The sequence below is a fragment of the Pelodiscus sinensis genome, chromosome 9, assembly GCF_049634645.1.
Source record: "Pelodiscus sinensis isolate JC-2024 chromosome 9, ASM4963464v1, whole genome shotgun sequence".
Taxonomy (NCBI): Eukaryota; Metazoa; Chordata; order Testudines; family Trionychidae; genus Pelodiscus; species Pelodiscus sinensis.
This window is the reverse complement of record NC_134719.1, coordinates 16,090,524-16,106,005: the sequence shown is the minus strand read 5'-3', so window position 1 is coordinate 16,106,005 and position 15,482 is coordinate 16,090,524. Positions and strand designations below refer to the sequence as shown.

At 41.7% G+C, this 15,482-nt stretch overlaps 1 protein-coding gene across 9 annotated transcripts in view; it reads left to right on the top strand.

Moving 5' to 3' along the window:
* Window positions 1-15,482, top strand: part of TM2D1 (TM2 domain containing 1) — a 66,197-nt gene that overhangs the window by 8,912 nt on the left and 41,803 nt on the right. For 6 of the 9 annotated variants that reach the window (XR_012905895.1, XR_012905894.1, XM_075936131.1 and 3 more), the window contains exons 4-5: window positions 3,217-3,308; window positions 15,202-15,246. Coding sequence is in view for 7 of the 9 variants with exons in the window: in XM_075936131.1 (XP_075792246.1) it covers window positions 3,217-3,308; window positions 15,202-15,246 (137 nt within the window). In the remaining 2 variants the exon portion in view is untranslated. Of the gene's footprint in view, window positions 1-3,216; window positions 3,309-4,643; window positions 10,989-15,201; window positions 15,247-15,482 lie in introns of those variants that run through there. The other 3 variants (XM_075936134.1, XM_075936132.1, XM_075936133.1) reach the window with 2 other exon arrangements.

Genomic DNA, 15,482 nt, shown 5'->3' with positions numbered 1-15,482 from the left:
TTTGAGGGTTGGTTTTTTTTTTTGGAGAACTTGACTGTCCTCTAACAGAAAGAAGTGAGCAAAATGTAAAACAGGAACATTTTATTCAAAATACTTTGTGATGGAGTTCTCATATTTATATAACATTTGTCACTTTTAAATTGTGAAAACATCAGTGAGTTAACAGAAGCAGTTAAGTATTGTTGAACCTAAAAGATGGGATGATGAAGATGCAGAGGTTATTCCTTGCCCAAGGCCACAACTTAGGACTCGTCTACATGGTGCTTTAGTCTGCATGAGAGACGTACACTTTAGTCCACCCTAGCATGTTGGCCACTGACTGGCCCATGTGACCTTGCTGACATGCACTAAAAGTTCCATAGTGCCTGTTAATCAAGTCTCATTTCAAATAGTACTACATGAATGTGCACTAGGGAATTTTTAGTGTATACCAACAGGGTCCACGAATGCCAGATAGCCCACACTAGCATATCATGCACTAAAATTTTACACCTCTGTAGTACAGATTAAAGCACCCTGTAGACAAACCTTAAGTAGAAGATCTATTTTTATAGCTGAGCCAAAGTCTCAACACTGTCATTCTACTAGATAGAGTGATCTCTCTGTGTTGCTATTGAATAAAGTTAATAAAGCAGCCTGGTGTATATATGTAAACCAGGATACTTTGAGCAAGAGACTTCCACAGTATCTCAAAGAAGAGCCTATGAACTCTTCATTAGAATGCTCCACCAAGAAAGATTTGGGAGTCTGTCCTTGATTTTTCCACATCAAAGGGTTGTTTACAAATCTAGGAGTGTTCTAAATTTGCATGGCATGTTCTGCTCTGCATAACGTACAATATTATGAGTTCTATTGGGCTATGTGTAGACTGCACTGTATTTTCAAAAGAGAATATGCATATCTTCTTCCGATCTCACTTTTGAAAGCGGATCTTTCGAAAGTGAAAGTAGTCTGGACGGGTTTTTTTCAGAACCACTCTTCAAAAAACCGCTCTTCCTTAAAAATGAGGTTTACACAGTTTTTCAGAAAGGGAGAGGTTCCAAAAAACTGCGTCCAGACTACTTTCACTTTCGAAAGACCCACTTTCTAAAGTGAGATTGAAAGAAGTTACAGTGTAGTCTAGAATGTACCCTTAAATTCAATTGTATTACTTTCCACAATTAAAGTTAAACATAGGCTTAAGTCTTTGGAGAACTGACAAAAGACATTAGAAGAGCAAACCAAATGGTATGCTCTTTAAGAACAAGCATTTGCTCATTAGGGGCAGCAGAGGATAACGGAATTTTTTTTTAATGTGGATGTGGAAAGAGTAAAAACTACTGTAGTGGGTCAGTTGTGAAGAGATAAACAACAGAAACAAAAAGAAACAAAAAATGACATCTGTCACATTTGTAAATCCTTTGACATGAGTGATTTTAGGCATAGGGAAGTGGTTCATCACCTGACCAGTTCTAATAGTCATTGGGGTTAGTTTAAAGTTGAAGGAGTAAAAATAAGCCAGGGGTGGAAGAGGGAGGAGGAAAAAAGGAAGAGAGATCAGTTTCCTGTAGCATTACCATGCTTCCATTTTTAGGAGAGTTCTTCCTCTTCTTTCCTCCCCTTTATTTCTGATGTGGTTGCTGTGCTGCTACCTCCTTGTTTTTCTGAGGCCTTATTGAAATTCTGTACTCCCTTTCCAAACATTTCAATTCATAGGCTAGTTCTCCATTTATTATACCACAGTTTTGGATCTAGAAAACTTTGAATCTGAAGGGATCTGAAAAGCAAGTTGTGCTCTTTACATATAATTCCTTTTTATATCAGAATTACATTTGTACCCAAGTGTCTGTGCTGGGATGCTGACACTTCACAGTATATTAATGTAATTTCAGAGGGTTTCAGCTAAATTTTTTACATGAAACTGTTACTGTTTTTCATTTGTGATGTTATTGAAAGAAGGAAGTTTTAAATTTAGTTATTTGATGTGTGCCACTGGGTTCCAGGAATCCCAGTGTGATTCATGTTGCTAAATATATAACACTGTGGCAAGAATGAGTTAATCACTAAGTATTGCCATTAAATTTTCAAGCCAGTAAAGTCAGATAATAAGCAAAAATTTGAATATTTATAAAAGGTGTTTGTAACTCTTCTTGGCCACTGCTTTTGTGAAAATGAAAAATAGTGTGGATCTAAGACTTTATTTTGGATACTTTCACTAATTGCTGACACTTGGCAATTCAGTTGTCAAAATAGTGAACCGTTGCGCATTTTAAGGTTTTAATTACAGTTAATTCTAATGCCCCTTTCCAAGACTGGTTCTTTCCTAGTGTGCCAATGGAAAGCTCTGGGATTGTTAGTAGCTATAGCATCTCTAGGTTTATTGATTAACACTAAGCTCACTTCAAAAGTGACTGAAAGTTACCAATGGACATGTCCACATCATTATAACAGTTAATACTAGGTAGCACTCTTCTTGGCAATTTCAGGAGAGAGTCCAGAGATCCTTTCACTTCTGCTCGAGTCAAGTCTTTGTGAATAGCTAAAGGGCTTCCATCTTTAGGGCTGTCATTTTGACATCCTTTGCCAGCAGTACATTTTTGTGCAGTCACCTTATTTATTCATTTGTGATAGATGAAGTGTTTCCTTATCTTAAATACTTGTCATTTCTTATCTGGCCCTTTCCTCATACTAGGCTGCTGTCACAACTTTCTCCAATAGGCCAATGCTGACTTCTTTCCAGACCTCATCTATAAACACCTACCTTTGCAGGTACCTCATCTGGCCCAGGACACTTTCTATTTTTTGGCTTGGCTATGGAAGTGACTCTACCAGGCAAATTTGGTGCAATGCTGGGGCTTTCTAATCAATTGTGCCCCAGAATGCACAAATGGAGAGGAAATATTCTAGAAAGGCAGGATTGTGTCAACAGCTGACTCATATCTTATTTAAACAAGAATGATGATCCACCTTAAGTAAAAGAACGGATATTCTGTTGGAATCCAAGTACGCTATTGAAGTCTACGTTAAAGTGGATAGCCACACAGATAATAACAATATGCTAGTTTTTCAATGTTGAATTATTGAAGACTAAGTTAAAATTGTGTAAGCTAAACAACACAAGTCCCCTCTTTTATAAAAGGAAACTTAACAGGCAATTGACTGTCATTTTTAATTTAGTCAGAATATACACAATTTAATATCTTGTTTTAACCACAGTCATCTTATATCTTTTGACAGAAATGGTTACTCATACAAAGTGGCAGTGGCTCTGTCTTTATTTCTTGGATGGTTGGGAGCAGATAGATTTTATCTCGGATATCCTGCCTTAGGTGAGTTGTTTTTTCCTTGTTTTGATTTTAAGTAATACAATGTTAATGCTATATGTCTGCAGTTTACATGCATATTTATGTCTTTACTACTGACTTCTGATGCTCGCTTTTTTCAAATCTACTAACTAGTGCACTTATTTCACTATAAAAGCAAAGCCTTTTACAGTGACACATGCCCATGTTTTAGCCGTTTAGAATGGCTACATGGCCAAATTCTGCCTTGATTTAAGTGACCATAACTCTTTTTGAATTTAGTAGTGATGAAGGAGAGGTATTGTAATCCAGGGTTAGGGCATGTGATTGAGAGTCAGCAAGTCTATGTTCTGTTCCCAGCTTCGCTGCCATTCTTTTGAATGAATTTGCACTAGTCACTTAACCTTTCTGAGCCTCACGTATACCCTCTGTGGTAGAATTGTTTGAGATTTGTTGAGGAGAAGAGATATGCTATGATTAAGCATTAATTATGGAAATTGACATTGCTTACCCAAAGCTGACGTTGGACATTGCTATTGATAGAGGCAATGTAGTTTCCACCCATTTGTCCTTTATGATGGGGATCGCTGGGTAACAGTTCAAGTGCCTCTGGCTAAAAAGGTGAGGAACTTAGTATAATGTTTTTAAGTTGCTTCGGTAAGTACTATTTTCACTACAAAAATATATATTAAGAAAATTTAGCTGTGAAAATACAAGATATAGCAGTTCTTCAATTCTATACACTATTTTTCTCTCTCAAAAGTCAGCATGAACATTCCAATAGCAGTCTTAACTGATGCCTTATTTATTTTCACATAGTGCAGGTCAACAATTTATATAACTTATAGCATGCTGTAGGTAATCATCTGTATAAAGACTATGAATCAGTTATTGGTTTTCTAAGTGTTACATATTTTATGTAGTAAAAGATACACTGTAGAAAGACGTGTGTAACAGAAATGGAGCTGCTCTGTAATTTATGAATACTGTTTATGTTGACCTGGTTGTTAGGATGTTTTCTGTGTGAACATATTGATTATATTTAGTAGGGAGCTAGAAGGAAAGCCAGTATAATAGAAAAGAATTTCTCAAAATAAGACACTTCCCTTCAACACTCAAGGGCCATTAAGAGACAGTGCTGGATAGAAAAGGCCTAGAAGATCAAAAGAGAGGATTTAAAAGAAAGATTTTCTCAAAGAGGGCAGTAGCTATTAGGGAGAACAGTCTGACACACAGGACCTGATGAGGAGTTGTTTTAGGTCATCAGGGTATGTTAAGCCTTGAGGTAAAGTAGATGTGTTTGTGGACTATTTTAAAATGCTTTGTTTCTACCATTAAAATAAATATTTTAATTTTTAATAGGGGTTTTTGGTCACTTAATACCTGGTCACAGAAACCTGAAGAGAAGAACTGCAGGTGCCAAACCTAGCCAGACTTGCTGGGAAAGCATGGTTGATAAATAGTTCGGGCCTTGAGCTACAAGAGTGCAAGAACTGTAGAATTACACCCCCGGAGGCATATAGGCACGAGACCTAATTCATGTTCTGCAATTAGAATGTGTGTGTGTAATAGAACATGCTATATATTCTTATAGTTCAGTGTAATTTAGTTATTATACATTAGTGATGCATCTGCTGAAATGAGCTAAATGTTTTCATGGAACTTTCACAATATAATGCTGCTAGAACATTTACCTGTCATTGCTTGGGTCCTTAACTCAAATAAGTTTTGTTTCTCTTCATTTAAATAATTGTTCTGGGGGTGGGGCTGGCTAAGGGGTTCAGTATGGAAGCTGTCCTGGGGAAAGAAGATAACCCCAACCCTCTCTCACTGCAGCAGCTTTTGGCCAGGTGAGAAGCACCTGTCCAGCCTGCTTGCAGCTGCAGCAGGCACAGCTGGGAGGAAGGGTGCATGTCCCCCATCTAGGAGACAGACAGACAAACAGATATATAAATAGACATACTCTCTAAAATATGTAATAGAGATCCCGATGTTGGACTGGCAGAGATGCATTGGATGGCATTGGGAGAGATGTGCAGTTGCTAAGTTATTTGGTCAGGGAACGAAGCGAAATATGAGGCAGGAGTCGGATTCCTTCTTAGCAAAAGAGCTAGAGGAGCATTGTTAGGATACAAACCGGTGAGTGCAAGAATGATAGTAGCCAAGAGTCAAAGCAAAACTGTTCAACATCTCGGTCATTCAGGTGTATGCACCCACGTCAGACAGCACAGAGGAAGAGATCGAGCTATAAAGATTTGACAGAGATGCCAAAGAGAGATGTGTTGATCATCGGAGGAGACTGGAACATGAAGATTGGAACAGATAACGAAGGTTGGGAGAGAGTCATGGGAACGTTTAGATATGGAGAAAGAAATGAACGAGGTGAGAAACTACTAGAGTTTGCTATGGAGCATGAGATGGTGATCTGCAATACGAAAGTCCAACAAAAGGACTGTAGGAAGTGGACATAGCGATCGAACGACGGGAAATCCAAGAATATGATAGATGTGATCCCGATAAGAAGAAGATAGGTAATATCAGTACAGCAATGCCGAACTTTCCAAGGAGTGGATATGAACTCAGACCACAGTCTAGTGATTGCGAACATCAAGATGAAACTTAAGAGAAAGTATAAGACACAGTTTAAGAAATGAAGAGACGTGGCGAGGCTAGGCAAGGAAAAAATAAGGAATGCATACAGAGCAGTGCTCGAAGAGAAGATCAGGAATGTGGGCACAGAGGAAGACCTAGATTAGAGAGCCAAAGAGATAGCTATGGTGATAGAAGAGGCAATTGAGCAGACGGTTCTGGAAGAAGGGAAGATCAATAAGAAATGGATTACACAGAAGACACTGAAGTTGGTCCAAGAGAAGAGAATATTGAAGATCAGATAGGATATCTCCAAGAGGGTGGAATAGCAATATAGAGTGAAATGCAATGAGGTAAGGGAAGTGGTCAGAATGGATAAGACAAAGGGGTTAGAGGAGCAGTGTGAAGACATACAGAGGTATTACGGCGAGTGTAAGATCAGGGAGGTGTATAAGCTGATTAGGAATATTAATAGGAAGTGGCAGCCGAAGCAGATGGTGATCAAAGACGAGAATGATAAGGTGCTCATGAACAAGGAGAAGGTTGTGCAGTGATGGACAAGATATTGTACCGATCTGTACAAAGCACAGTTGGACCCGAGTGTCTGAGAGACCAATCGAAGAATTGAAAGAGATATCGCTGAACATTGAGAGCAAGACTGATATTTTGAAGAAGGAAGTAGAAAGAGCAGTGAACTGACTAAAGAACAATAAGAGCCCTGGAAATAAGATCGCGGGAGAGATGATCAAATACAGCAGAGAAAGTATGATTCAGGAAATACACCGACTATGTAGTATAGCATGGAAAGAAGGGAAGGCACCTAAGGAATAGACAAGATCTGTGTGAGTGACAATACACAAGAAAGGAAGTGCTTTGCAGTGCAAGAACTACAGAACGATTGCCTTAACGAGTCATCTAGGCAAGGTGCTGATGATACTGATGGAGAGATTGAGATCGCAGATAGAAGAACATCTAGCAGATGAGCAAGCAGGATTTAGGAAAGAGAGAAGTACCATACGACAGATATTGGCACTAAGATTGATAGTGGAGAAATCTTAGTGATAGCACAAAAATATCTACAATTGCTTCATCAATTTTCAGAAGGCATTTGACAGAAAGTGACTTGGGTGGTGGTGGAGTCGTACGGAGTGGATAGCAGACTAATACAGTTGTTGAAGGATGTCAACGATAATGCGGAGGCAGCGGTGAGAACATGCGGAGACTTGGGAAGTTAGTTTAGAACGAGTAGAGGTACAAGACCAGGAGTTCCAATATTGCCAAATATCTTCATCACGCACTTAGAGAGTGTGATGGACAAGATCAAGGAAGAGGTAGAAGAGAGATATTGGTGCATGGGATGAGAATTAACAACTTGAGGTTCACGGATGACATAGTTATCATCGAGGAAGATGAAGAGAAGCTAGCAAGAACGGGGCAGGTGGTAAATGAGGAAGGGAAGCAGTATGGACAAATTATGAATATTGAGTAAACGAAGACAATGGTATTTGGAGATAAGGAAATAGGGAGGAAGATCAGTGTAGATGGGATTGAACTAGAGAACGTAGAGAAGTTCATGTATTTGGGGAGCAACATGACGTATGATCTAGACTGTAAGAAGAAAATAGTGACTAGAATAGCAAAAGCAAGAGTGAGTTTGAAGGCGATGGATAAGATCTGGAAACGCAATTAGCTTAGGAACGAAGCTGAGCATCTTGAAAACATGTGTATTTAGCAGCCTGTGTGAGACATGGGTGATAACGAAAGATTTGAAGAGAAGGATATTGGAATTCGAGAGGAGTTGTTATAGAAAGATCCTGAGAATAGGATGGATACAGAAGGTCACCAAAAAGGAATTATATAGGAAGATACAGCTGAAAGAGAACCTACTGCAGAAGATTATACAACAGAAGTTACAGCTCTTCAGGCATATCTGCAGAATGAACGAAGAGCAAAAAGTTAAGATCCTGGTGTTTGGCATAATGGATGGTCCGAATAGGAGAGGCAGACCCCACAGAGAATGGGTAGATGATATAGTAGATTGGTACGGAGCTAGTCTACAGAAACTAAGCCACTCCGCACTGGACAGGGAAAGATGGAAGGAAATAGTGAGGGAAGCATTGGACACCAACGGGTGTTGAGCCCATGCTTGTTGATGATGATGATAATGTCCCTTGCTCCACCCCTGCCAGCCCCAGGCGGTTATAGCTGTCCCAGTCCCCATCTCTGGCCTCTTGCTGCCCTTCTTCCCCCTCCTCCCCCCAGACTTTTTACAGTATAGCTCCCTCCTACCAGACACCTCCCTTTCCATTTTATGAGAAACAGTTAAATTCCAGACACATTCCATTGTCCTGGCATAACCAAACCCTCAGCTTGCTTTAAGTTATAAAAAGAGGAAGCTGCATACCAAATTTGGTGGTCCTAGCTTTTACCGTTTTTGGAGGAGTTCTTGAACAAAAGGATTCACAGATGAACAGACAGACAGATGCACATTTCTAAAATATAAAGTAAGATGTAAACTATGGCCCAACTCAGCAGCCACTGTCTGCAGCCAGCTTCTTCGCTGCAGCAGCCTTTGTCTACAGCAAAAAGGGCTACCCGCAAACAGAAGCTGCTCCACAGCAGCCACTGTCTGTGGCCAGCCACCATGGATACGGGCTGCTTCTCTGCAGCAGCTTCTGTCCGCGGGGGGGGTCCCAGCAGCCCCTGTCCATGGTGGATGGGGCTGGCCATGAACAGAGGCTGCTCCAGCAGCAGCCCCTGTCTGTGGGGGGGGGGTCCCAGTTCCCCGCCAGGATCCCTAAAAGATAGGGACTGCTGAACCTGGCGTGAGCCAGGACTGCACAAGCCTGGCTTAGTCTTGGCTTATGTTGGGTCCAGGTGCCGTGGCTGTGCAGTTTAAATGTAGTAGGAGCCAGGCTGCCTGAGTGCCGAGCTCTTACTACGTTTAAACTGTAGAGCCACAGCCGTGGTATCCCCTTCTGAGTGCCTTCCTTTATCGACTAATCACATAGTCGATACAAATTGTATCAATTACATGATTATCCAGTTACCCGCCTCTTAACATCCTTAGTCCACACTCCGGGAAGTCAAAGGGAGCACACTCTCCCTTCAACTTCCTTTACTCTTTGTAGAAGCAGGGCTACCAACATTGACGGGAGCATCCTCTCAGTTCTAATTAGCATGTCTTCTCTAGACCCACTAATTAAAACCCTGGAAGATCGATTGAGGCTGCTTCGATCTTATCTGTGGTGTAGACATGGCCAAACTGAACATGGGATCTGGTCCCTTCAAACACTCACAGTGCTTACTATTGTTAATTCTCTTTGAAGCTATTGGCTTTAATAAGACTGCCCACAGGGATAAAAACTGCCTCAGATAGTATTTGCCAGATTTATCCACAGGATGAAAAAAATCCTGATGGCTTTTTAAGGTACACCAGTCTAGTCTGTTAGTTTTTTATAACATTAGCTAATGTAATGCTCTCTGTCTAAGCTGCATTAGTTTCTCAGTATGTGTACGTCTACAGGACAAAAATCAAATTAAGATATGCAACTTCAGCTATGTCAATTGCAGGACACAGCAGGAATTCGAAGGAAAAGTGTTCTTCCTTACTCCTTGCTAAATGAGGGTTACAAATGTTGGAGTGAGAAGTCCTCAATCTTGACATTATTTCTAAATGATGGCTTTCTGTGTAGACACGCATTTTGTTGTTTTGAAATGTCAATTATTCTAAAATAATGCTGCTGTGTAGACATACTGTATGTTACAAACAGTTTCTCTTTTTTTGTATAGCTTTAGATTGCATGATTTGATGGACTGGAGAAGCTTAAGTACTCCAGTACTGCTTCAGCAGGGAGATTTGAGTTCTTCCTGCTAAATATTATAATAATACTCCCTGTTTTTCTGGATTACATTATATGTTCCTCTGTGGTCTTTTTTATTATATGCATTAATTAGCACACTTTTGTTTTGAACATCTGTTGCATTAAAAAAATGGATCTTAGATCTCTTTTTGGAGGCAATTGATAGCTCTAGATGCTCATTTTCTGTAAATTCAAGGTGTCAATACAAATATTTTCTTACTTTATCAATTGGTCTTAGAGTGAGGATGTACATTACTTTTAATGCAGATATCTGAAACCTTGGCTTTGAATTTTTGTAGGTATTACACTTAAATTACCAGTTGGACTGGAAATATAGTATACAGATATTAGCCTCATTTAAAAGATTTGCAAGTTAAGCTCTTATAAAGCTTCAAACCTGTTCCCTCTAAAAGGATGGAGAGGCGTGAAGCAAAAATAATACTCATAACTAATCACAGAGCTTGTAGAGAATTCTTGTGCTTTGTCAAACAAGGTACCTCTTAAATATAAAATCTAAGTGTAATTGTAGGAATTCAGGAGTTGACCTGTAAAGCAGCAAATTGATTTAAAATGTAGTTTTTCTTCTTTTACTACCATATTTATTGCTGTTGAATTCATATTTTGAAAACTGTCCTTCATAGGCTATCCTTATATGAAGCTGTATAGTGTTTACTACTTTTTAAAAGTGTTTATTTGGCATATTGCCTTTAATAACAAGACACACCCATTTTGCTCTACATGGTACTTTAAAAGCTGGAGCACACATTGATTTTTCTCACTGATCTTTCTGTATACAATAGCTACCATTTTTAGCAAGATAGTGTAAATCCTGACAATACAAATGCAGACTATAAACCAGTTTTCCTTGTTTCAAGAAACTGTCAGAATAGTATGTCACTAAATAAGATGTCACAAAATGATAGTCTCCTGTTGTTAGATAAATACTATGGCAAAAGCCCTCTATTTTAATTAGAGGTACAGTAAAACTCCAGTGGTCCGGCATCTGATGGTCCGGTACTCCTGATGGTCCGGCACCATCAGGAACCCGGAAGTGCTCCAGGCAGCCGGACCATTGGAGCTGCTCTGCCCCTAGGTTCCCCAATTCAGCTGCTGCTAAAACTGACTAGCGGCTGAATTGGGGACGCCTAGGGCAGAGCAACTGGGGCACTGCCGGGTTGGTCCCATAGCGCTGCCCCTCGGGGCTGCGGGACCCAACCCGGCAGCGCCCCAGCTGTCCCCGATTCAGCCACTGCTGAAACTGACCAGCGGTTGACTCTGGGAAGCCTGAGGCAGAGCTGCTCTGCCCCGGGCTTCCTGGAATCAGCCCCTGATCAGTTTCAGCAGTGGCTGAATCAGGACGCCTGGGACAAAGCAGCTGGGGTGCTGCCGGGTTGGTCTCGCAGCACCAAGGGTTGGCGCTACCACACCAACCCGGCAGCGCCCCAGCTGCTCTGCCCCAGGCATCTGGATTCAGCCATTGTTGAAACTGACCAGTGGCTGACTCCAGGAATCCTGGGCAGAGCAACTCTGCCTCGGGCTTCCTGGAGTCAGCCGCTAATTAGTATCAGCAGCGGCTGACTTGGGGACACCTGGGGCAGAGCAGCTGGGGTGGTGCTGGGTTGGTCCCGCAGCACCGCTCCTCGGCGCAGTGGGACCAACCCGGCAGCACCCCAGCTGCTCTGCCCCAGTCGTCCTGATTCAGCCGCTGCTGAAACTGACCAGCCGCTGACTCCAGGAAGCCCGGGGCAGAGCAGCTCTCCCTCAGGCTTCCTGGAGTCAGCCGCTGGTCAGTATCAGCAGCAGCTGACTTGGAGACACGTGGGCAGAGCAGCTGGGGTGCTGCCAGGTTGGTTCCACAGCGCCGAGGAGCGGCGCTGCGGGACCAACCCAGCAGCACCCCAGCTGCTCTGCCCCAGGCGTCCCCAAGAGCAGCTGGGGTGCTGCCGGGTCGGTCTCGCCGCGCCAAGGGTCTGCGCTACTGGACCAACCCGGCAGCACTCCAGCTGCTCTGCTGCAGGCGTCCCCGATTCAGCCGCTGCTGAAACTGACAAGCAGCGGCTGAATCAGGGACGCCTGGGGCAGAGCAGACTATCGGAAGGGGAGGCTATGAGGGGTCTGAGGTGGCATCTCCCCCACCCCAGTCCCCTCATAGCCCCCCCTTCCGATAGTCCAGGAAATCTGATAATCCGGCACCCCCTGGGTCCTAAAGGTGCCGGATTATCGGAAGTTTACTGTATTTCCTCTTTAATTGAGTGAATTTAATTCTCATTATGATGGAGAAATAAAGCATTGTCTGTAGCCAGGCATTGCGGTAGCTTCCTCATGCAGCTCTGCTTATGCACCTGTCTTCTGAGCTGTAAAGCCCGCTGCTAGAACTATCTTTTGTTAGTCTGTTCTAAAGCAGGGGGGATATGCCATATAATATCAATTTGTGTTTTGTTTTAGAGACACACCAAACTCAGTCTCACTTGGGATTTAAATTAGGATTTGAACTTTGTTTGTTTTCATGGCCAAATGGAAATATGGAGTTTACAAGTAAACAAAAAAGCTTCAAATTAAAACTGCATAAGTCTTCATTCAGTAACTTTATTCCTCCCTCCCCATATATGAGAATAATTCACTTTTAGATGAGTTTCAAAACACTCGGACCTCTAACTTCACGTTTTAGGTCTAAAATACAGTTTATTTCTTGTCAGTGAATATAATTGACTACGTCATTATGAAGCACTAGTACAGCGTACACAACACCATACTATCCAGACTTCTAAACATCTTTCAGTCCTGCAACAGTTCTCCATTTTTAATGAGCTATCTAAGTCTGATTTATACTAGGGCATTTCTTTTAAATAATTTCCCCTATTTTGAAATAACAAGCAGAGCATCCACACTACCAAGCCCATTATTTTGAAGTAAGGGGTTGTTTATTTTGAAACAATAACTCCTGCTTTCCTCGAGGAATAACGCTTATTTCAGAATAGTTATCTCGAAATAGCGGTAGTATGGATGTTGCTATTTCGAAATAGCTATTCCCCAAAGTCATTCAAAGTAATTACTCACCAGTGCTTCCTGGGGCTCTCAGGCAAAGTAGTACATACACGTTAAGGGAGCCTTTAGTGTGGATTAAGGATGTTACATTGCGGTTAATTGACTAATTGAGTAGTCAATAGGCACTTCCGCATTCCCCTATTGGGTCTCTTGTACATTTCAAAGGAGGAATGCGGAACTCTGCATGCAGCCCAGGGCCAGTGGGAAGTCCCACTGACTCTGAGCTGCACACGGGAGTGCCTGCTTTGAAAGTCCCCTTTTCAGAGTCCCCAGCTAACCCCAGTTCCACTGAAGTGCCACGTGGAGCCCCTTTGAAATGCCAAGGTGGAATTTTAAAGATACAGCCACTGCACAACTGATCCCGGACTTCTGCTGAAATGCCCTGTTCTGCATCCATCCCACCACCTCTCACCACCAATTCACTCCTTCCCCTGAGGGACACAGTCTTGGGGAATACTGGGAGGGCCTGGCACAGGGCAGCATCAGCGGTCACCCACCTCCCCAGCACTCGCCACATGGGGAAGTGAAGCAAGTGTACTTGAGTGGCAGGAAGAGGCAAGGCTTGGGGACAGGTGTGGACACACACATCTCCACAACCAGGCTGCTGGGACTCCCAGACGAGATTGCAAAAATGCTCCAGCCCATAAATGGCCAAAAGCCATTAGTTTGAGACCCCTGCTTTTTAAAGTCTTAAGTCTGACTAGGGACCGAATTGTTTAATTGTAACTGTTTTACCAAGTTTCATTGTTGATATTCAGAACAAAGTGAAAATTGCTGGGGGATGGCCAGTGGGGTTACAGCGTTTTTTTTTATATATAAAATCACTACAGTGGCTTGGGTGTCGACAGTCAGTTTAGTCTCAGACAGAAAAAGAACTAAAGAGGAAATAGTGTTGAAATATTTTGCAGAAATGTGCTGAAATGACAAACACTCATCCAAACTACTGAATACAGATGAATGATTTAGTTTGTTACATGGAATGCTAGTTTGGCTTTTCTCCCTTAAACTTAAAATTCCCCACAACTTTTGTGATATGATGCTCTGGTTTTTTCCTCTTTACTCTTAGAATTATTTGGTCACATTAACTCTTTATTTTTCTTCCTCCTATCTGTCTTTGCTTCCCTTTCTGCATTTCTTCCGCGTATTCTCCCAAAGCAAAAATTTAGATCAGCAAGAGTTTCCACAACCACTAATGGTGAATGAAAATCAATGACAAAATTCCTGTTGTTTTCAGTGGTGCAAAAACTTCTCACCAGTTGCTTTGCCTGAAACCAGAGTAATTTTTATCCCATTAACTGTTACTAACTCACATTGAAAGATAAAACATTGATGAGTATCTGCATAACTCACAAGTAGTGACTAGAATGATAAAATCTTGATTGATTTCACTCTGCAGCTAGTTTCATAGATAAATTGCTTATATAGTTGGAGCTATCTCTTGTTGCTGGACACCAATACAGATGGTGGAGCAAAAGGGATTTGCTGATTCCCTAAAATCAATAGGGTTCAGAATATGTATTGAGAGCATGACAAAAGATCGGAGCATTAGTCATGAATTCTTTGCATGGTGAATGCTGTAGTTGCAGAGATAATAAATGAGGTACTCCGGTATTTTCCAGATTAATTGGCGTGCATCACTTTAGTCCTAGTTCAGAACTGTTGTCCCCTGCTGCTGGCATTTGTTATGCTGGCTGTTGCCCTTATGTTTTGCCACACTACAGTGAATACCGAAGCAAAAGCTTAGTATGCTTGGATGCTGCAAGTCACAGATACCCATCACCGAGAACAATTAGTTTTAAACATTTATGGCTACGTCTACACTGCAGGCTCCTTGTGCAAGAAAAGCTGTTCTTGCGCAAAAACTTGTGGAGCGTCTATACTGCATGCGCGTTCTTGCGCAAGTAAATTTACAGTAAAGCGTCGGAACAGAGGGTTTCTTGTGCAAGAGTTATTCCTCTCCCCACGAGGAATAAGCCCTCTTGCGCAAGAGCTCTTGCACAAGAAGGCAGTGTGGATGGGCAACGGGCTTCTTGCACAAGAAACCCTTATGGCTAAAATGGCCAACAGAGATTTCTTGCACAAGAGAGCATCCACACTGCCATGGACACTCTTGCACAAAAGCACATAGCACTGTGGATGCGTTCTTGCGCAAGACCTTTTGTGCAAGAACTCTTGCGCAAAACAGTTCTTACGCAAGAAGCCTGCAGTGTAGACATAGCCCAAGTGTTTATAATTTTGTATATATAACATGACTTTTGATTGACACCATTTCATATTATAGTAGCTGAATTATTTTGGTCCTTTGGAAGGCTGGCCTGTTAATAGCTTTTCTTCTTCTTAGTGAAGAGTCGTGTACACGTTATGTCTCCATTTTTCAACTTGGTTAACAATACAGCTATCTCCATGTATTTTTGTATTTCCAGCATGTTCATTTCTGTTGCATCCAAAATGTGCTGTGCATTTTACAGGTATGAACTTGTATTCTCTGCTTAAGATAGCATAGTTTTCCCCATACAATATCCAACAATTAACTTGACCTAGTTAAAGACAAACATTTCTTTTCCCGCTTTATAATCTTGGATAAAATTTTCTGAAGAGTCTAAATGACTTAAGAGAGTGAGACCCATTTTCAAAAGTAACTTAGCCCCTTAAGCTTCATTGAAAGTCCTTGGGTTTTAAGCTTCTTAAGTCACTTTGATGCTTT